At 39.7% G+C, this 22,673-nt stretch overlaps 1 protein-coding gene across 1 annotated transcript; it reads right to left on the minus strand.

Annotated features, from left to right (window-relative positions):
* Positions 1-981: 981 nt before the first annotated feature.
* Positions 982-20,710, minus strand: LOC311085634 (uncharacterized protein). The gene is made up of 2 exons (XM_084118175.1): positions 20,575-20,710; positions 982-5,633 (listed from the first exon to the last, which is right to left on the minus strand). The coding sequence occupies exon 2, from the start codon at positions 5,571-5,573 to the stop codon at positions 3,555-3,557; it is 2,019 nt and encodes a 672-aa protein (XP_083974301.1). The 5' UTR covers positions 5,574-5,633; positions 20,575-20,710; the 3' UTR covers positions 982-3,554.
* Positions 20,711-22,673: the final 1,963 nt, after the last annotated feature.

Here is a 22,673-nt window from a genome sequence, read left to right on the forward strand (position 1 = left end):
ATCACGGAATACTCACACAATGAATAACAATGAACCAGCACAGGACAGCAAAACACAAGGGGATTAAATAGGGAGAAACTAATGAGGGAAACAGGTGACAAGGGTAAAGCAATGATGACTAAACGAGGATAACAAGGGGGCGGGGCAAGAGAACGAGAAAACACAAGCACATGGCCCAAACAAATGGCCATGTGCTTGCACATAAAACATGGGCCTGTCATGATCCTGCCTCAAGACCAGGGAAAATCAGACAGGAAGGCAGAATCATGACAGAACCCCTCCCTTAAGGAGCGGCTTCCAGACGTAGTACAAAAGCTGTCACTATGGTGGTACCTTTGTACCTAAAGAGTGCATATTAGTCCCTCAAAGGTAAATATTGGTACCAAAAGTGTACATATTAGTACCTAAATGGTACATATTAGAACCCTTTTGAAGGGTTTTGTCCCAGTGACAGCTTTTGTACCTTTTTTTTCTGAGAGTGAATGAAAAAAAAATTAAGCATAAAAATAGGAATATACAAATTCAGAAATAAATGTACACATTTGTTAACAACAAATAACACTCCAGTTTAGTTCAACTTCATTTAGCTTATCATTTACCTGAATATTTGTTCACTGGTTTTTAGTTTTGGGTTGTTTTTACATTGTTTATCAGACTATAACAAAGTGATATTAATCGATTTACGGTGTTGGTGAAGTTTGTCTCAGCTGTTGACACCAATAAAATGAGCTTTAAATGTGATCAAATATGAACATCGGCACAATGAATGAGGTGAAAACAGGAACTACTGAAATGAATCTTGATGCAAACTCATCAGGAGTTAAAAAGGTGACAAAGATGTGGCCCTCAACCCCAATGCATCCAGCCTCGATAAACTCAATATCCAAAACAATAATCGAGTTTCTTGAGGTTTCTCATGATTCATTGTGGCTTATGTTACTGTTTTAAAAAGAAGACATAAAAAGAATAGTTCTTATCAATGTGAGTTTATTAATTGATGTAAGCCAAATATCTGAACACGTCTCTTACATGCATTGTAATAAAATAATCACTTAAAAATAATTTCATTTTGTATTTAACAAAGTAACACGTTATAGAATGAAATGCATCCGCTTCTCTGACACAGAACAATGACGTGCATATTAATAAAATACATTTTAACAGTTAACAGTGTTATAAATTAGCATCCTCATATAACTTTTGACAGGTCTTCAAACAAAAACAGATCTGTACTCAAATCACATCACTCCACCAGTTTCAAATCATTTATTTTAGTTTGGGGTGTAGCCATGTTTTCCTCTCCTCACACAATTGGGAACAACAGAAACTCAGCCACGAAGTGGTAAGCCACGTAAAATCACAGAGCGGTGTCAGGGCATGTTGAGGTGCACAGTGCGCAGAAGTGTTGTGGCAAATTCAAAGTCTTCAGATCAGGTCTCAAAGAAAATCTCTCAAGAGTCGAAGTTCCAGGTCTCAGAAGAAGTAACTTTATTGACAAGCAACAAAGTGAGATGCCAGCTGGCCACCTGACTTGCAATGGTCGAACTTCAGATCTTATACCTTTGCTTATCACTAGGTAGCCAATCAGCTATCTTTTTCTTCTTTGCTCCGCCTCCAGATCTCGCTACTGTTAGAATCATCATTCACGGAGACATCTCTTTAGTGGTGGAAAAATCTTTGGCCACACCCATTTTTAACAAAAATATCTGTCACATGATTCTCTGCACCTGCAGTGTCCTAGTGCCATCCATCATTTAATGAACATGTATTTAGTTCCATCTTATCAACTACCTATACACATCTTCTCTCTGAGCTTGTTAGGTACTTTTCACAGAAACCCTTTGACTTGATTTAACCTGATTTATCCTGATTTAACCCGGTTTCTGGCTGAGACACTGCAGTACAGACTTTACATGAGGCAAAGGAAAATCTCAAACACTTTCTGCAGAGTCAATAGCTTTGTGGGGCCTTCAGATTAGCTCAAGAACAGTTCATAGAGAGCATCATGGAGTGGGTTTTCATGCCCGAGCAGCTGCGCCCAAGCCTTACATCACCAAGTGCAATGCAATGAGTGCTACATAATGAGGGGGATTATGGTGTTGGGTTGTTTTTCAGGGGTTGGACTTGGTCCCTTAGTTCCAGTGAAAGGAACTCCTAATGTTTCAACATGACGAGACATTTTGGACAATTTCATGCTCCCAACTTTGTGGGAACAGTTTGGGGATGGCCCCTTTTCTTTTCCAACATGACCGCGCACCAGTGCACAAAGCAATGTCCATAAAGACATGGATGAGCAAATTTGGTGTGGAGGAACTTGACTGGCCTGCACAGAGTCTTGACCTCAACCTGATATAACATCTTTGGGATGATTTCGGAGACTGTGAGCCAGGCCTTCTCGTCCAACATCAGTCAATCAATCAATCAATCAATCATCAATCCACAGACAAATGGACACATCCTGCATAAAGTAGCTGTCTTTTCACAAGCTGTTGTGACTTCCGTATAAATGTGATGTCAGAACTACTGCCTTCAGTCACCACCTCCACCAATGGTGGGTAACTCAGAAAACAACAGGCCAATCAGAAGAGAGGCTCGTGTGTCATGAATATTAAGTAGACAGGCCAAAATCGTCCTGTTCTTGGCAGAGCTCCTGAGAAAGGAGCTGTAAAATATATATTGATCTGGTTTTTGGTAGTTATACCAAATATATATTCTTAAGGACATCAAATTCTAAAATAAAACTTCAGAAAGGTGTACAATATGGGACCTTTAATTCAACAATACAAAAATAATAAAGAATAATGATTTAATTAAGCAAAATGATTTACGAATAAAACATATAAAAGCATAATGTGTCACGGTTCATAAATTCATTGTTTCCTTCTTGTCTCCTGTTTCTATTGGTATGCGTGTATTGGTGTGTGTGAGTGGGCATTACCGCTCATCCCGACTGATTAGCGCTCCAGCTGATCTCATTCATCACTCCAGCTGTAGCTCATTCACGCACCCTTAAAACCTCACTGCACTCTCCTCTCATTGTCAGATCGTTGTTTGATGTCTCCCGTGTGTGATCCTGTTCCTGTCTGCGTTCCCCTTGGATTTTGTCTTCGCTTGGATTTTGTCTTCGCTTGGATTTTGTCTTCGCTTGGATTTTGTCTTCGCTTGGATTTTGTCTTCGCTTGGATTTTGTCTTCGCTTGGATTTTGTCTTCGCTTGGATTTTGTCTTCGCTTGGATTTTGTCTTCGCTTGGATTTCGTCTTCGCTTGGATTTCGTCTTCGCTTGGATTTCGTCTTCGCTTGGATTTCGTCTTCGCTTGGATTTCGTCTTCGCTTGGATTTCGTCTTACTTGCATATTTGCTTCTGTCTTTTGTAACCATGACATAATGATTTAACTTGTTAAAATGATTTAACTGTTCACTGTGACAACTTTGAATGATATTTATTGCTCAATGCCATATTTTTAAAGTACCCAGGAATGAAAAACTCTTTGGACACAAACACATGTGAGGCTTTTCCTGTGTATAACATTCAGGTGGATCTTCAGCGATTTGTTCATTGATCAGGCTTCTCTTGATGCGGCTTCTCTCCAATGTGGATCCTCTTATGTTTTTTCAGATTTCCTGACTCACTGAATCTCTTGTCACAGTGTGAACACTTGTAAGGTTTTTCTCCAGTGTGAATTCTTTGGTGCATTTTCACTTCACCTTTTGTTATAAAAGTCTTTCCACAATCAAAGCACATGTAATTCTTCACACCACTGTGTCTTTTCTGGTGTAAATTTAAAACACTAAGCTCTGAAAAACTCTTTCCACACAAAGAACACACGTGAGGCTTCTCCTTTGAATGAACCTTTAGGTGCTTCTTTAAGGAAACTGTTGAAAAAAAGTTTTTACCGCACTGATCACAGTTAAATGTTTTTTCTCTGGAATGAGAATGCAGATGTAATTTAAGTGAGTTTGCATGTATGAAACTCTTACTGCACTGATCACATGTGTACGGCTTCTCTCCAGTGTGGATTTTCATGTGTATAGTAAGGTTTGCTTTTTGGGTGAAACTGTTCCCACACAGATCACATGTGTGTGGCTTCTCTCCAGTGTGGATTTGCATGTGTCCAACAAGGGTTGCTTTTTGTCTGAAACTCCTCCCACACAGATCACATGTGTGTGGCTTCTCTCCAGTGTGGATTTTTGTGTGATTAATAAGGGTTAGTTTGTGTGTGAAACTCTTCCCACACTGATCACATGTGTGTGGCCTCTCTTCAGAGTGGATTTTCATGTGTCTGTTAAGGTTTACTTTTAGTGTGAAACTCTTCCCACACTGATCACATGTGTACGGCTTCTCTCCAGGGTGGATTTCCATGTGTCTGTTAAGGTTTACTTTTAGTGTGTAACTCTTCCCACACTGATGACATGTGTGGGGCTTCTCTCCAGTGTGGGGCTTCTCTCCAGTGTGGATTTTCATGTGTCCCTTAAGGTATACTTTTAGTGTGAAACTCTTCCCACACTGGTCACATGTGTACGGCTTCTCTCCAGTGTGGATTTTCATGTGTCTGGTAAGGAATCCTTTTTGTCTAAAACTCCTACCGCACTGATCACATGTGTGCGGCTTCTCTCCAGTGTGGATCCTCTCATGTTTTCTCAGAGATCCTGACTCACTGAATTTCTTGTCACATTGTGAACACTTGTAAGGTTTTTCTCCAGTGTGAATTCTTTGGTGCGCTGTCAATTGATTAGCTGTAACAAAGGTCTTCCCACAATCAAAGCACATGTAATTCTTCACACCACTGTGTCTTTTCTGGTGTAAATTGAAAAGACTAAGCTCTGAAAAACTCTTTCCACACAAAGAACACACGTGAAGCTTCTCCTTTGAATGAAAGATCAGGTGCCTCTTTAAGGAATCTGCCCGAAAAAAGTTTTTATCGCACTGATCACAGTTAAATGTTTTTTCTCTGGAATGAGAATGCAGATGTAATTTAAATGTGTTTGCATGTTCGAAAAAACTCTTACTGCACTGATCACATGTGTACGGCTTCTCTCCAGTGTGGATTCTCATGTGTTTAGTAAGGGTTGCTTTTAGTGTGAAACTCTTCCCACACAGATCACATTTGTACGGCTTCTCTCCAGTGTGGATTCTCATGTGTTTAGTAAGGGTTGATTTTCGGGTGAAACTGTTCCCACACAGATCACATGTGTGTGGCTTCTCTCCAGTGTGGATTTGCATGTGTCCAATAAGGGTTGCTTTTTGTCTGAAACTGTTCCCACACAGATCACATGTGTGTGGCTTCTCTCCAGTGTGGATTTTTGTGTGATTAATAAGGGTTAGTTTGTGTGTGAAACTCTTCCCACACTGATCACATGTGTGTGGCCTCTCTCCTGAGTGGATTTTCATGTGTCTCTTAAGGTTTAATTTTAGTGTGAAACTCTTCCCACACCGATCGCATGTATGCAGCTTCTCTCCAGTATGAGCACTCATGTGATGTTTGAGACTTTTTTTGTCTGGGAAACTCTTTCCACACTGAGGACAGGCTCTTCTTTTCGGTGAGCAACTTAAAGATTTGTCCAGTTTTGACATGATGATGTTTCTTCTCCACTTAATTCAGTCGATTACTCTCCGCTTTCTCTTCCATCAAGTCTAAAATTAAAGATAAATAGATAAATCAAAGACAGAAATGTGAAGGGAAAAGACAAAAATGACTTTGAAGTAATAGCAAAAAGTAGACAATTTCTATACAAAATTATAATAGTTTATAAATTAATTATATGCCCATGGAACTTGAATAGGCTAATTCATTATAATAATACTCTTTCAAATATTGTTTTTAAAGCTAGGAATGCACAAGTTTGAATATGTGAGTGCACAAAAACGGTCCCATGCAGAGTGTTTCCATACAAAGAAATACAGAAAACAGAACAAAGAGATGAATGAAGATATCAGAGATTAAGTATGTCTATGATGTAAAAGTATTGAATTAGAAGATAACTAAACAATTAAAACACTGTGTAAACAAAGATTTTCTTTCTAATTAAACTTACGAGTGATCATTACTTATTCTTTTATGTTTAGTAAAAACCTGCTATCATTACTAAACAACATTAGTTATATGTACTATTTAGCTGAAAGATTCATTGCACTAATCAGGTTTAGCAGAGATAACTTGGTATGTTCAGTGTAACGACGTATGTTGTTACGGGAAGAAGGAGGCGGGAACCGGCGAACATTTAACATTTTAATGATAAAAATGAACCAAATACAAAATAAAAGTAAAAGCCAGCAGTCCCTCACGGACAACTGCTGGCCACACAAAACAGAAACAAAACATCAACTAAAACACAGGCCTGTTCCTCTCTCCCTCTTCACTGTCGACGCTCCTCCTTTATGCTTCCGCTCCTCCGTGAGAGATTCGAGACCGGTGCGTCTCGCAGGTGTCACTCATCAGAGTAATCACACCACCGGCCTTGTGCCGCTCTCTCACGACCCTTGGCCTCGTCCTGCTCGCCACATACCCCCATCGCCCCTCGCAGGCAGGGGGATACCCACAAGTCTGCGCTCTACTCCCCCCTCCCCCTCCTCCGGGGAGACCGAACACGGCGGCTGCAGTACCTGGGGGTATGGACAGACGAGGCGAGAGAAAAGGAGACGGAAGCATGAGGAGCGACAGAGACGAGAGAGGGGTGTAGACTTGGAATTTAGTCTATTCCCCTTATTATTAGATTCACAGGGCCGGACACCAGTTATCTTGCCAAGAAGAATTTTATTCTTATATGTCAGGAGAGAAACTCTGAGAAGATGTTATATTCATACCAGGTCTATGCGTTTCCATGTTTCTCTGCTGCAGTACAGTAAGATTGAGCTTAAATACACAACTGAGCAACTTTTGTTTTCCTTTTAAGGTATCAAAAACATATAGCTTATGTTTAAAAATGGAATGTAAACCTAATTCTTACACATGGTGCAATCCACTATCCTTCTGTATATACATTAATGGTATACAAATGGTACATTTGCATTAGTTGAAACATTCCTCTTCTCACAAAGAGCATACCAACTGTACACATTTGAAGTATCATCATCATTGGAACTCTGCTAAGTGAACATTGCATTGCACACATACCTTTAAGCAGAAAACAAAATCCTCAGAGCTACCCTCCTTGTGTCCAAAATATGTTCCTTAAACACGTGTCCATGCAATCTATAGTCTAACTTGTGCATTTTAAGCTTCATAAGATAATCCAACTAATCAAGAATAGTAAACTAATAAAGAATAGTAATAAAGAATGATAATACAGATACATAATATAAAATAATGCAATTATATTCAAGGATGAAATTTAGTCTTCAGGGGAGAGAGAAAAAATAAATAAATAATTCTTGGTCCGGTTCCCACAACACACTGCCATCTGGCCCTGCACCAGCTGGGTGATCTTCTCTGCGGTGCCTGGCGGTGACGCTGGATAGCCCTCGGTGGACGGCACGAGGCTCCTCCGCCGCCTGTTGGACGGCGACGGCTCCTCCGGATACGGGCAGACGGCAGTAATCCCCCGTTCCCTGCTCCTCCCCATAATGGCGGACGACAGCAGGCTCCAGCCCACGGCAAACGGCGGCGACTCCTCCGCTCCCTCACGGACGGCAGCCAGCACCGAGCTCGTCCATCCCCCCGGCAACTCACTCCAGCGCACCGCCTCGAGCGTCCATGGCGACGGAAACTGCCCGCCATGTGCTCGATGGCACCGCGGATTCCCAACAACGGCGAGGGCTCTTTGACAGCGCGTTCCTCCTCCTTCACGGGTTTTGGCACCAATGTAACGACGTATGTTGTTACGGGAAGAAGGAGGCGGGAATCGGCGAACATTTAACATTTTTAGGGATGGGGCCGATCCGATCCAGTATCGGTATCGGACCCGATACCAGCATAATTCACGTATCGGATTTTCCCGATCCAACCTGCGGAGATATCCGATATCCATGAATCATGTCTGCGCTTTAACGTTGTCTGCTGAAATCCAAAAGTGATTCCCGCCGGCCAGTCTGCTAGCTGGCTGCAAACTGCGGAATGGATTTCCTGAACGGAGGCACGGCTCAATGAGACACAGAGTTATGAGACACGTTCCCGCTCAGGAAATCCATTCCGCAGTTTGCGACTAGCCAACAACGTCCGCTGTGTGGAAATACTTAACTTACTGGAAACACCGCAGAGCAAGACAGCAAAATGCAATGTTTGCGAAGCCGTAATTAAGAGCTCTTTTAAGCTCCCTCGCGTCGTACAACACAACGAACTCAATCAAACATTTAAAAAAGCACCACGTTACTGTGCGTTCACACCAAACGCGAATAGCGCGTCAAATTCTCGTCTACCGCGTCTAGTTGGACGCTTGAATATTTTTAATCCATTCGCGCGTCCAGAGAAAAATTGACGCGCATAAAAAGCAAACGTTTGAAGCGAAATTGACGCGTGTCTGAGGCGAAATCCGTTTGTCTGTTTGCAAGATGCTGATGTTGATCGAGCATTCATCGAGAGAGTTAACGTTATCGCATCGGAGCGAGGATCACCCTTCAGATAGTGTGTGTATAAGATGTTTACACTTGCACTTTTCTTATATTTCAACACTCAAGTATTTGACTTTTTGGGAACGTAATAAATATTGACATGACAATAAATTTGAAACCCTTACAGTTGCATATTTGTTTTCAGAATGGGATTTTTCCTGTTAACAGGATTTCCTGTTTTTCTGACTTCCTTTTTTGACCTTATTCTTACTTCAAGTTGCCTTTTGGGACATACATACGTACTTTAAGTTACATATCATACTTGCCTGTTGAGAGAAGTTTATTTCAGAATCATATAAAATAAACAATAATGATAATAATAATATTAAAGCAAACACAGCTGGTATCGGAATAGTATCGGTATCGGCCGATATCCAAATTCAGGTATCGGGATCGGATCGGAAGTGAAAAAATGTGGATTGGTGCATCCCTAAACATTTTAATGATAAAAATGAACCAAATACAAAATGAAAGTAAAAGACACAAAACAGAAACAAAACATCAACTAAAACACAGGCCTGTTCCTCTCTCCCTCTTCACTGTCGACGCTCCTCCTTTATGCTTCCGCTCCTCCGTGAGAGATTCGAGACCGGTGCGTCTCGCAGGTGTCGCTCATCAGAGTAATCACACCACCGGCCTTGTGCCGCTCTCTCACGGCCCTCGGCCTTGTCCTGCTCGCCACATTCAGTTTCATAAGGAAGGAGAGGGGGCTAATTCAAAAACCTGCGTGGTCACGTGAAAAGATGCGCGTCTAACGTGTGTCTAAGTGTACTACAGAATATTAGAATTGTTAGAAAATATCCATAAAAAAACAAAAAAAAAAAAAAAAAAAACAGTCGAATAGAGCTGAAAGATATCTACGACAGTCGAATTATATGATTAATAATAAGGAAAAAGTAAATTAACCAGATGAACAAGAACAATAAAAATAAAATAAAATGACCATAATAACCCTTGAGTTTTTCCAATGTTTGGGCCCAATGGTGTCCTCTCTTGCACCATGAATGCGTGCAGTGTACAATTCGAGATACACTACACCTATAAATGTGAGAACCCAGTACTGCTTATTAAGATAATGTGGAGGTTTCAATCTCGTTGCTACTATTTTCTTAGCGGCTGTCAAACCAGCTAAAAACACTCGTTTCTGAGTTTTGTTAAGTTGGATATCAGAAAGATCATCTAAAATAAAAACAGATGGGGACAAAGGGCCGAAACATTCAATAAAGTGGACAAACTTTCTTTAACCATATTCCAAAAGTAAGCAACCCCAGGGCATTCCCAAATCATGTGGAAAAAAAGTACCAATTTCCCCTGTATGGCACAGCGTGCAATTAGGATCAGGTTTAAGCTTCATACTATAGAGTTTTCGTGGAGTCATATAAGTCCTATGAATAAAATTAAAATGGATTTGTTGATGATCCGGATTCCTTGAGGCATGCATTACCATCACCCAAACACTGTCCCAATTAAAACTGGGGGAAAGGTCAGGAATATCTGCCCGCCATGAAGAGTCTATTGTCAGAGGAGGCTGCATTTTTTCCAGAAAATAATTATATAATTTAGAAAACAACCCTCTTGTTCCCGGAGTCTCACGTAACACTTTAAGTAAAGGGTGATCTTTAAGAGGAGCCAGCCAAGGAACCCCATAAGTCTTCATGGCTGCCCTCAACTGTAAGTAAAAAAAAAGGTAGAGCTCTGAAGGTTAAATTGAATGGAAAGTTCTTCAAAGGAGTGAAGGCCTTTATCACCTATTAAGTCACCCAAGGAGTGAATTCCTTTGTCGAACCACTGTTGACACTGGCCAATCTTTATTGGGCGCTTACCAATTAACAAACCATCATTATTAAAGATAGGAGAGTAGGGATTCCAATTAGAACGGATATTACAAGCTTTTTCTGCTGATCTCCAGACCGACAGAGCGTGTGACACTAAAGGACCGAAACGGAGCATACAATTTTTTTAGAGGAATATTGGCAAATAAAACTTCATCTAACTTCAGAGGAAGAACTAGATTTCCCTCCAAGGAACGCCACGAAACATCCATTTTGTCATTATACCAGCTAAGCAGGGGATGTAGTGTAAAAGCCCAGTGATATAGCTTAAAATTCGGAAGTGCAAGTCCACCCGCGAATCTATCTCGTTGCATCGTGGAAAGTTTCAGACGTGGACGTTTGCCATTCCATACAAATTTGGTAATTATGCTCTGTAGCCTATCCCAAAAACGAGAAGGAGGAGGCAAGGGCAGCATAGAACTCACAAAGTTAATTCGAGGGAGGACATTCATTTTGATAATCGAGATGCGCGATCTAAGGGAATTTGGAAGTGATGACCAATTATCCAAGTTACAAGAAATTTTAGACAGGATGCCCTCATAGTTGGTCTTAAAGGAGCTGTATGTAAGAAATGTATTTTAATTAATCATAAAATGGCCCTGATATGTCACTAGACATTAAGAAATCATGTTAATTTCAAATACTTATATCACTGACAACAGTAGTCCGGACAGGATATTGCCATTTAAAAGTGATTGTTGCAGCCCTCAACTGATGTTGATGTTGTCATGTTGTGTTTTGGCCTGATGCCCCACCCTCCACCTATCTACCAATCACAAAGTCAGTTGTGTTTCAGCATTCGGGTTGCCAGCTCTGCTCTAGTTACCACAGCTGCAGCTACAAACATGTCAGCCTACATTCCTGCTGAATCCTGGAACCTATCTTGCAACCTCGAGTCAGGGGGGAGGGGGAAGGGATACACTGCTCTACAGTAATTTAAAAGTGATTGCAGTACCAGGTTTGGCCACAATCTTACATACAGTTCATTTAATTATATATGGCAAAGAAGTACCAATCATAATGCCCAAATTCTTCTAAAAAAGAAGGATGTCATCTGCATACAAAGAAATATAATGGTTGGTCCCACACATTGTGATTGGGGTGATACCTTTATCTATGCGTATTGTCTGGGCCAGTGGCTCTAGCGAAAGTGCAAAAAGCGGGCTTAGAGGGCATCCCTGTCGAGAACCTCTGGCTATGTTGAACAGTGAAGAACAAGTCTTACCTGTCAAAACCATGGCTGTGGGGTTTGCATACAGCACCTTGATCATATGAATGTAGGAGGACCCCAGAGCCATGAGCTTCAACACAGACCACAAATATGGCCATTCCAAGCGATCAAAGGCTTTCATGGCATCTAAGGAAAGGACCGCGGTAGGAGGAGTCAGCAAAGATGACCCATATATTATATGGAGTAACCTCCTAACACTATAAGATGCTAATCTAGTCCTAACAAAGCCTGTCATGTCACAGTTAACAAGCTTAGTCATGACTGGCTGGAGCCTCCGCGCGAGCAATTTAGCATCAATTTTAAAGTCAGCATTTAGAAGTGACAGAGGCCTATAATTTGAACAATCATTGGGGTCCTTGTCTTTTTTGAGCAAAAGCGTAATAACTGCAATACCGGTATTCACATCTCTGGAAAAGGACCCTCTCTCAATAGCGGCTTGAATCATATGAAAGAGTAGAGGGCCCAGACTGCCCTACAAAGGCAAAAGACCTTAAGTCGCTAGAGTGTGGAACTGAGAAAAATGACTTTAAAGATTTTTAGTTGTCCCGTCAAATTAATTATAGGTAGGACACTGGAAATCTGGCAAATAGTTGTTTTAGTAATGGAAATTATATACATAAAAAAAATTTGAGCTCAAACTTGACTTTTGACCACTATTTTAAAGTTACTGTACTCTGCCTTTGTATTGTCAGCACAAAGTGAGAAGTCATGCCAAGGCAAAAGGCAGTAACTTCCACATTATCAATATTTGGTTGCTGATCACCATTAACAAAATCATTATATATACACCTGTATAAAATCTAGTCACCATGGCATTTATTTTGTATGATTTACAATTATTTATAGCCATCTACTTATTGCTATCCTGGGCTTTGGTTGCATTCTGATGGCATTATTAATACATTTGACATGACAAAATACCTCCATAGATATATTAGTCCAGCATTGGCTCGACCGCGTTTAGGGCGGGGCTGAAGGCGCCGGCGAAGTTTTGGCACTCTGCCAGCTAGATGCATGAGTGTTTCAACCAGGTCCTGTACCCGAACTGAGTGAGGCGGGGCTTTAATTCTTGGTTGTATTCATCTGATACGGCAATGCATAACGTTTTTCTGTCAACTCTGCATAATCCTTCGCGATCGTTATCGCACGTTTGTCGACGGCGGGTTCAGACCATACTAAATGTTCTGACCGCAGTTGTGCAGGACAAAGCTCTGAGGACATTAGAAGTTAGAGGGACTGATGGCAGCTGTACAAAGTACACAGGCTACACCATAATTTTAACATTAAAACAAAGGCAGATAACAGTACAATCTGGTAGGTAGCATTATTTAATAGAACACCGGCACAGTAACTTCATATTGACGCGCGGCTAAACAAAGGCAGAGCACCGTAAATCCATTTCGAGCGTTCCAAAACAAAGCCAAAGAGCCGTAACTGATGTTACGGTGTTCTGCCTTTGTTTCTCATGGGCTTTTGGAAGTTACTGTTAAGACAATTCATTATTTTCTCGAAAAAACAACGGAATTGATTTAAGATACTTATCCACATGATAAAGGAGGTCTTGAATGTGCCAAAAATATAAATAACTCATTTTCGACCAAAAACGAAGTTACGGTCTTTTGCCTTTGCACGGCAGTAGACTGTCCCAGAACGTGGTATAAAATTCTGGTGGAATTCCATCCAACCCAGGGGATTTACTAGCCTGGTTCTACCAGACTCTCGTACACATTTCATTTGTACACAGAGTCTGGCCTCTCTCCATTGACAAGCGTTAACTTCCTTGTAGGCGGGTACTCTGTTGAAGTTTAAAACTATTGGATCTGCCCAGAGTCACTCTGGATCTGCCATAACCAATTGCTAACCTTTGGTAGTGACGTAACCCTACGCCCATCAACTCAAACTAACGCACGACATCAACGTCATCGTTCTCAGCCACTCCCTCTGTTCGCTGATTGGGCCACCAAAATTTTGGCCGGAGAAAACCAAAGAATACACCACAATCCCAGACGTAGTACTGAAGGGAAATTAAATTGAGCGGAAGTACGCAGGAGGGCGGAGCCAGGCTAGGGATTTACCGCTACACATATCAAAAGCAGCCTCCTTAAGCTCAACTAAAGTAATGGGGGTATTTAATTCTAGAGAATCTTCCTCAGACAGCTTAGGAAGCAGTGTTTTGTTTAGAAAATTGTCACAAGTATCCTGATTATGTGATATCTCAGAGCTAAATAAATCTGTGTAAAAGCTACGGAAAGTAGCATTAACTTGTGAGGGTTCACTAAGAATATCACCATTTTTGGTCTTAATTGTGCCGATATTTGCAAAATGCTCATTGGACCGCAATCTAAGGGCTAATAAACGGCTGGGTCTAGCCCCATTTAAATAGTACAACTGTCGCATCCTATGAATTAAAAATTCGGCCCGTTGTTTCATAACAGCATTTATCTCTTTCTTCACAAGGTTAAATTGAAGCCTAACCTCCTCATCATAACTTTGTTGTAATAGGCTATCTAATGCTGATAATTTAGACTCTAAATTTTGGAAAATGGGGATGAACGAGCTTTCCTTATGTTGGAGGCATAACGTACAGTAAAATTTCTAATAAATCCTTTAACAGCATCCCAGACTGTCCTTGGGTCAGCCAAAGAGCCTTTATTTATATTTACAAAATCTGATAGTTGGCTTGAAAACTTGGTTTTAAATGCTTCATCTCGGGGTAGCGAGGTGTTAAATGCATTCTAGGGGCCCGAGCTGGATTTGAATTTACCAACACAGAAGCAATCACTGCATTATGGTCAGAAAAAGACACTGGTAATAAGTTAACAGAAACAATATTATAAAACAAATCTCTAGAAGAGAAAATAAAGTCAATTCAAGAGGAAGATTATGTCTTGATGAAAAATGGGTGAAGCCTTTAACACCAGGATTTAATACACACCAGAGATCCATCACCCCAGTATCATTAATCCAGGAACATAAAGCCTCAGAAGCATATTTTTGATCTAAGGTTTCAGAGTCTCCCGATCTATCAAATGAATAGTCAACAACAGCATTAAAAATAAAATCAGCACCTATTACGAGTTTGAAGTCAGAGAGCTCCAGCAGTACCTTAGTGAGCTGTTCATAAAATTATTTTTCAAAAGTATTAGGGGCATAAATTGAGATGAAGGCAACATTTCTATTTTCTATATGAACTTTCGCAACTGTTATTCTGCCTTTGCGATCTGCCGAAGTATCCAACAACTTAAAGCGCAAATTACGCTGACATATGATTGCCACACCTTTCGATTTGTTTAAAGCTGACGAGCAAGCAACTACCCGGAAAATTACAGCGATTAGACATGCGATTTGTATCCCTTTTTAACAGATGAGTCTCTTATAGGAAGGCTATATTAATTTTTTGTTTCCGCAAAAAGTCCAAAACAGCAACTCGTTTCACTGGGTTATTCAGGCCCCTTACATTGAGGGTTAAAATATTCAACTTGGCACCATCAACCATTTAAAAAGTAATAGCAAGGTAAACTATGCAGTAAACAAGAAAAAAAACTTTCCATATAGGGGAAAAAGATGGGGAGGAAATAGGAACTTCTCTGGTTCAGGCTTTGAAAACCTAACATTAGAACAAAACAAAAACAGAACAAGGAGAAGATTGGCCACAACCATGTCTATAACTCCTGTGAAACAAATGGAAAACTAGGATATATTGATCATTGAAAGTACAGAAAAAAATATGCACCTGTTCAATATCCCAGCTTAAATCAAAAACTTCACGATAATAACGGTTTACACATGTGAAAACTCTCCCATTCCTTTTGGCAAACACCCGTCATTGAATAAACATAATCGTTGCATGGATTATGTTACCGGTAAAACGAAAAGCCAAAATAGTTCACAAATTACCGTCCATAAAGGCTTTGGCGTAGGGTTGCGCGATATGCTCCATTTTCATATCGTCCTATCGTCAGCCTGTGAGATCGGCGATACACGATATTATCGTGAGGGGGCGGGGCTTACTTATTTGATTATTAACTTGCTTATTTACTCATCAATTTGCTTGTTTTATTACTTCGTTTTAAATGAGAATCTTTTTTCTATTTTGCTAGCAAAGGTGGAGTGTTTATTAATAGGCTAAATCAGGTTATTTCCTGGTATAGTGAGGTAAAAAAAAGATCCTAATCATTCTTGTATCTGACTCGGAGTATTTCAACATGTCAGCGGGAAATTTATGGACACACATTATCCTCTCATGCCGTTACAGATCTGCAGCATTTTGACTGTTTGACGAGATGTGAACACGTTTTAATTTCTTGATTCAAGAAAGAGTCGGAGTCTGCGATATATGTCCTCCTACCAGTGCTCTGTCTGGATGCACTTCACATGCACTTCAATAACGCAGGTGTTTTTAATGCCATGAGAAATCAGAGGCAAAAATCTAAAAGTCGATCGGTTATACGCCGACTTAAACTTATGACTTGACTCTGATAAAGGAAAACGGGTTAATCCGTTTACATGACCACATGCATTGTCAGTTTATTCAGCATAATCGAGTTAATAACGTGCATGTAAACGCGCTCAATCCCTGAAAACGAAAGCAGAAACGGACTGAGCTTTCGCTGGATTAACAGCACGTTCTCTCAGAGTCGACGGTGGATAACGGTAGGCTACAGCAACTATCTTAATTTACTGGCTGAATATTCCTCTTGTGGACTTACATTATTGACAGCGAAAAAATTAGAAGAATATTTCTTGTTAAACAAGTTTGAAGTTGCTTGTGATTTTCACAGATGGCAGAGTTTCACAGATGCTTCGTGAACTAAAGACTTCTATTAGGCCTAGGCGGCCTATATCATTTTATTGATATTATTATTATTATAATTAATAATTTGTAATTGTATTGTTTTTAGTGTTATTCGTGTCATTAAATAGTTTGTTAATGTGCTATGGAAACAAAATACTGACGAACAACGATGCCGCGTCTTCATCTAGGCTCTGTATAAAAATTATGCGTCTGTTAAAGCACTCTTGACAATTTGTGAATGGATCACCTTGCAATGAAATTTCGTTGTGGGATGTAGTTTTTGTTTTGTCTGTTTTAAAAACATTTTCTTTGAGGAGTCCTCATACGCGCGTGATATGGCGCAAGTGTGGTTATGTGGTGATGTCGTTATGAATTTAGGCAAGGCAAATATAATTGTAGTTCCTAATTAATTTAATAACTATACTAGCTTCATAATAATAATAATAATGATTTAATACATTAATGGAAAAACGAGCCAATTATCGTATTGATATCGTCAAAGGCATCTGCCATCGGCGATATCTCTGTCTATCGTCGATACACGATACTATCGTCTATCGGCACTACCATACTTTGGCGTCTTACGGCTCTCTGAAAGTTTTCTGCGTGCCGTTTGCTTTGAAGACCAACACGGCTGGGAAGTTCATTTGGAAGCGGATGCCTTTCTTAATAAGCTCAGTGCAGATCGGATTGAAGGCTCTCCTCGCGGCACGAACTGTTGGCGAAATGTCAGGAGCGATGCGGAGAGGTTGATCCTCGTATTGAAGCTGGCCCTTGCGTCTAGCAGCGGTCAGAATTGTAGCGACGTCTCTAGCTTTCCCATGCTTTTATGCTTAAAGCTAGACGGAGAATGGCATCCGGGTTCTGGTCGCTGTGTGTGCGGTATAGCATACGGTGTTTGCTAGCTAGTGGGCGCACGCTTTCTACACAGAACACATTTTGTCTATTGATGGGCTCTCTGCACACAGAAAGCATTTCACAATTGTTGATGGGGGCTCTGAGTGAGTGTGTGTAACAGAGTGACCCGTGTTTGTGAGTAGGGATGAGCACTGTACAGTGGGCACATTTCCTAAATTTAAAACACACGCGCCGTGAGCCGGTTTTATTAATGTGGGCCGTGAAAGAGTGTGTAACACTGAACGGGCCGTGCTTATGTGTAGGGGTGAGCACTGGGAAGTGGGCACATTTCATACATTTATAACACCTTCGGCATGCGCCGGACAGACAGATATAATGCTCTTTTTGAGATTTATCTAGCTGGCCGTGAAAACGGCCTTTGGGTACAGGCGAGCGGGTTGTGTAATGGGCTTGTTGGCTGTGAAATACACTTCTCCAGTCGTCTCTGTTGAGGGAACTGAGAGAGTAAGACGTGCTTATCAACGTCTTTGATGGTGGTCCGGCCGCGGCGAGACTCGACCATGAATACTAATGTTTCAGACATGATACTCCTTTCTGTTTTCTCCTACTATATAGTAGATAAGTAGGCATATTTAAAGGGATAGTTCACCCAAAAATGAAAACGCTGTCATCATTTACTCTTCCTCAAGTTGTTCCAAACCTGTATGACTTTCTTTCTTCTGCTGAACACAAAAGAAGATATTTTAAAGAAGGTTGGTAATTCAACAGTTGCTGGTCCCCATTGACTTCCATAGTATTTTTTTTTTCCTGCTATGAAAGTCAATGGGGTCCATCAGTCGTTTGGTTTACCGACTTTCTTCAAAATATCTTCTTTTGTGTTCAGCAGAAGAAAGAAAGTCATACAGGTTTGGAACAACTCGAGGAAGAGTAAATGACTGCATTTTCATTTTTGGGTGAACTATCACTTTAAACACTATTAGTCTGAATATCGCAAGAATTAGTATGTCACCCAGGTAATTCTCACCTAGTCTTTTGAATACTAAGAATTTGTACATACTTATTTGCTCGCCTATTGCTTTTTCCCCTACTACTGTATATAAGAAAGTATGTGGTTTCAAACGCAGCTGGAGTAAAGTGTAAATATGGAAATAAAACCGCCAGTAGGTAGCAGTAAGTCTTAATGTGTGGATCATTTAATTCAATCATTCAAAACACAGATTCCTTCAAGAGTCACCGTTGCTTGGAGATGCGCAACAGTTCTGATGTGGCTTTGTTTAAAACGATGTTCACGAAACACATCCAACTTCGCCATTGGATCCAACTGGAGCACAGCCAATGAGTGAGCCAGTCACTCTCGCTGTGCAGCTGCAATGCGTTTTACATAAAAGCTTCAATAATCTGAGGAAAGGAGTTTCCCCACTGCGTATAGGTATGCAATACGAAGTGACCGTTCTCGAAAGGGAGCCGAGGTTACGTTAGTAACCGAGTACATTATCTTGCCAAAAAAATAAAAATATATATTCATATGCATCAGCCATAGGAGAGAAACAAGAAATGTATGTCCATGCCAACTGTGTGTGTTTCTCTGAAGCTGTACTACTTCAATTCCTTATCAGGAAGAAGAAGAAAAAAAACATGTTAGTTTATGTTAAAAATAGACGTATGCCTCATGCTTATACATGGCACAATCCACTATCCATATAAAGAATACAATCACAATCCACTTTCCATATAAAGCATGCTGTCCTTTAGTGTATACATTCTTAGTCCATATATGCATCAGTGGAAAACATATGCTACATTACACACCCAAAATAATCTCTGCTCCCTGTGCCTGACATATGATACTAATGTCCATGTAGTTTTTAGAATGTGCAGCTCATAAACTGTCTCATGCACTTAAACTTCAAATAAACATCTGATTATGAATATTAATAAAGAATAATAATAATACTGAAATAATATTAAATAATGCAATCATTATAATTGGTTAAAAATAATCATTATAATTGGTTAGTGAGTGTTTCGCTCATAATCACTGGTTTTTAGATTTTGCTGTTTAAACATATTAAGTGGTTAATCTCAGACTATAATAAAATTAGGAAATTTAGCCTATATCTTGTATATCAAAAGTGGTGATGGGTCAGTATGCTGACACCAGATCACTTGCAAACTGACACTTAAGCCTGGTTCACACGGCAGGATAATTAGGCCGATTTTAGCCCCGATTCACCCCTTCCGACAATCTTAAAGGGATACTCCACTTTTTTTGGCAATAGGCTCATTTTACAACTCCCCCAGAGTTAAACAGTTGAGTTTTATCATTTTGGAATCCATTCAGCCGATCTCCGTGTCTGGGGGTCCCACTTTTAGCATAGCTTAGCATAATGAATTGAACCGGACAAGACCATTAGCATCTCTCTCAAAAAAATTAACAAAGAGTTTCGATATTTTTCCTATTTAAAACTTGACTTTTCTGTAGTTACATCGTGTACTAAAACCGACGAAAATGAAAACTCGTGAAAGAAATCGTACAGCAACATCACCAGAGATCTGAATTTAGGCTATTCTAAGTGTTTGGTAGAAACAGATAATGAGTCAGGATAGTAAACAAGTATAAAACTGCCAACTTATTAGTATTACTCAATAACAGAGATGACTAAAACATCAATTATGCATCAAAAAATACAAATGGCACCAATCTTTACAGTACAATAGCCCTGCTGTAAGAAAACACACAGCTAAAACCATCCTAAATTGGTTGGACTTCTGGCTGGTTAGGGGGTTTGAACACTTTTTTTTTATGTCAGGCTGGCTTAGCTGGTCAAGCAATGATCATAAAACCCTTTTGCTTAAAAAAAAGTCAGGGCGCAGTTTTAAGTTTCCAGTGTCAAGTAGGCTACCCGTGGTGAATTTAAAAGTCCTCTTTACTGGCTCAATAAAGTAGGCTACTCAAAATACAAAACGACGTAAATTTTAACGACGTAAATTAAACGTCAAAAGAGAAATAATGAAATAAAACCACTGCAGCAGTGCTTGAGATCGATTCCAAATTCCTGTTTGGACTAATATTATCAATCCAAATATCGAAATAACAAAATCACAAAAATAACTCGGTTCTTCTAGCAGAGTAGTTTCTCACAATGCTGCTCATGCCTGCTGCGCTAACTGTTTAGTCAGCAGACGCCAGAAAAGACACATGGCACAATGTTAAAAGAAAACTACAGAAATTACCTCGAAAAATGTTACTTAAACTTTGATTGTAAAGGCTAAATAGGCTAAAAGGTACAGTGAGTGAACAGCTCAACTTACCTCAGTCTGAACGCTGAGTGAGTGACCATGCGTCTAAACCAATGTCCATATCCATCTTAAACTGTATGCGAGATTAAAATAATAAGTGTGTCCCAAAGCATAGGACCTATAGGCGTAGAGTGTGCCAGAAGTCCCCGTCTACTGGTCTACTATTTCCGAAGTGTGGATCCGTGCACATACCATTCTAAAGGCTGCAGTGCTTTGGAGGAGGGACTACAAACACGAGTAAAAAGTGTTTAGATAAACTACAAAACAAGGCGAATATGCTCGCGACGCGGTGCGCGTGACAACGACGTTGTGAGGACGTCGTGGTAAAGTTCCATTTTTTAGAATCTTGGCTAACGTTCCAGAGAAACGCGGTTGTGGCGCGTCCTCAAAACGTCACTTTATCCATGGAGAACGTTGTAGAGACGAGGTCCACTGGTCACCACTGGTCACCACCGGATAACTTAATAAAATATTTGATGAATTAACCCTTTCATGCATGAATTGTGATAACCTCAGTCAGGATTTTTTTTTTTTTCATGTGTGTTTTTATTGCTCTTAGGGCATGAAAAACAAGAATTGATATTTATTTCATTTTTTTTACAAATTTTTCAAAGAGATCTTCAGATGTCCACTTGAGTGGACAACATGTGGTTATGGTTTAAACTTAAGATATTAAATATAAGACAATAATCAAACAGATAAAGTAAGTGAATTTAACAAACTAATCAATACAATTATATCAAATCATGATAAAACAATTAAAAAAAAAGCTAAATATTGCAAAGGCTTCATACAACTTCATACAAATTACACTTCGCGTATCTTTGATATCATATCAGAACATGAGGACGTGATTCCATCAGAATTTTCTACAGTCTGTCAAGGTACAACTGTGGAAACCACTCAGATGCTCCCTCCAGTGTACCAGAGTATAGAGATTTACCCTTATTAGCTGATAATTCTGATTATGTTCAAGATGGACATGCACATTTCTATCATAGTCCTCCTCTGAAAAAACCTAGCAGACGTTTTTTTTTCAATCCCATCTGAAATGATCAGTGTTGGGGGTAATGCATTATAAGTAACATGCATAACGCATTCAGATTACTTTTTTGATGTTACAAGTAACATGCATTACCTAATCAGATTACTTTGTTATGTTATGAGTAAAGAAACGCATTAAAATAACATGCATTACGTAATCAGATTACTTTTTGATCTAACAAGTAATGCATTGCAAGTGTCATACATTATGTAATCACATGATGTCAAAGAAAACTACATTCTAATAATACAAGTACATTTATTTACAGTAAAACTGCAGATTACGTTTTTAAGTTTTAAATTTCAAAACCAATATTCACATTATAATTATGAATTGTAGCTGAAATATAGCCATTGCATGCATGACGTCCACTACAGTGGACATGTGATTAATCAGAGTTTTCTCTCAATCTAAAATCAAAACTTGGAAAATTTCACTGTGATATGACTCATTAGATATTGCTTGATGCTGCAATATTTTTTTTTACCTACAAGAGTCTCCTAGGATAGAAGGAATGGGTGGATATTCTGGAGCAACTTGGCATGTCTGACTGACCCTTGGCCATCTTGGTTTGGAGGGGGAAGGGAAAAAATCGAAACACAAAGGCTTGCCACTTGGTTGCAATTTATAGGATGATGCACCAGGGCCCAATGAAGAGGCTGATGTGCAACTTTGCCATAAAATCCATGCAAATTCAAGAAAATGCTTTTTTAATAGCTGTCTTCTGTAGTGACCCCACTGTAAAAAATACAACTTACGTTTTGTATGACAAATTCAGTTTTTAAAGTTTATTCAACTATTTAACATGAAAATATTTGAGAAAAGTTGAGATAACTCAAAACACGTAAGTTGAGAAAACTCAAAAATGTCCTGCAGCTGGTTGCCTTAAACTTTTAAGGTTTCTCAACTTTTTTTTTTTTTTTACAGTGCACTATGCGTGAAATGGTTAAGTAAATTGTCCATATAATATTCAAATGGCATATTATCACTAGGATAATATTTGTAATGCATTCATTTATATAATTGCAAACTTGGCCTGCCAGAACTGTCCATTTATATTGCAATT

This window comes from Abramis brama (assembly GCF_963993115.1).
Source record: "Abramis brama genome assembly, chromosome: 6".
In the NCBI taxonomy this organism is placed as follows: domain Eukaryota; kingdom Metazoa; phylum Chordata; class Actinopteri; order Cypriniformes; family Leuciscidae; genus Abramis; species Abramis brama.

Excerpts from the sequence above, each read along its gene's own strand:
- LOC311085634 (XM_084118175.1), bottom strand. The coding sequence starts at position 5,573 with ATGTCAAAACTGGACAAATCTTTAAGTTGCTCACCGAAAAGAAGAGCC.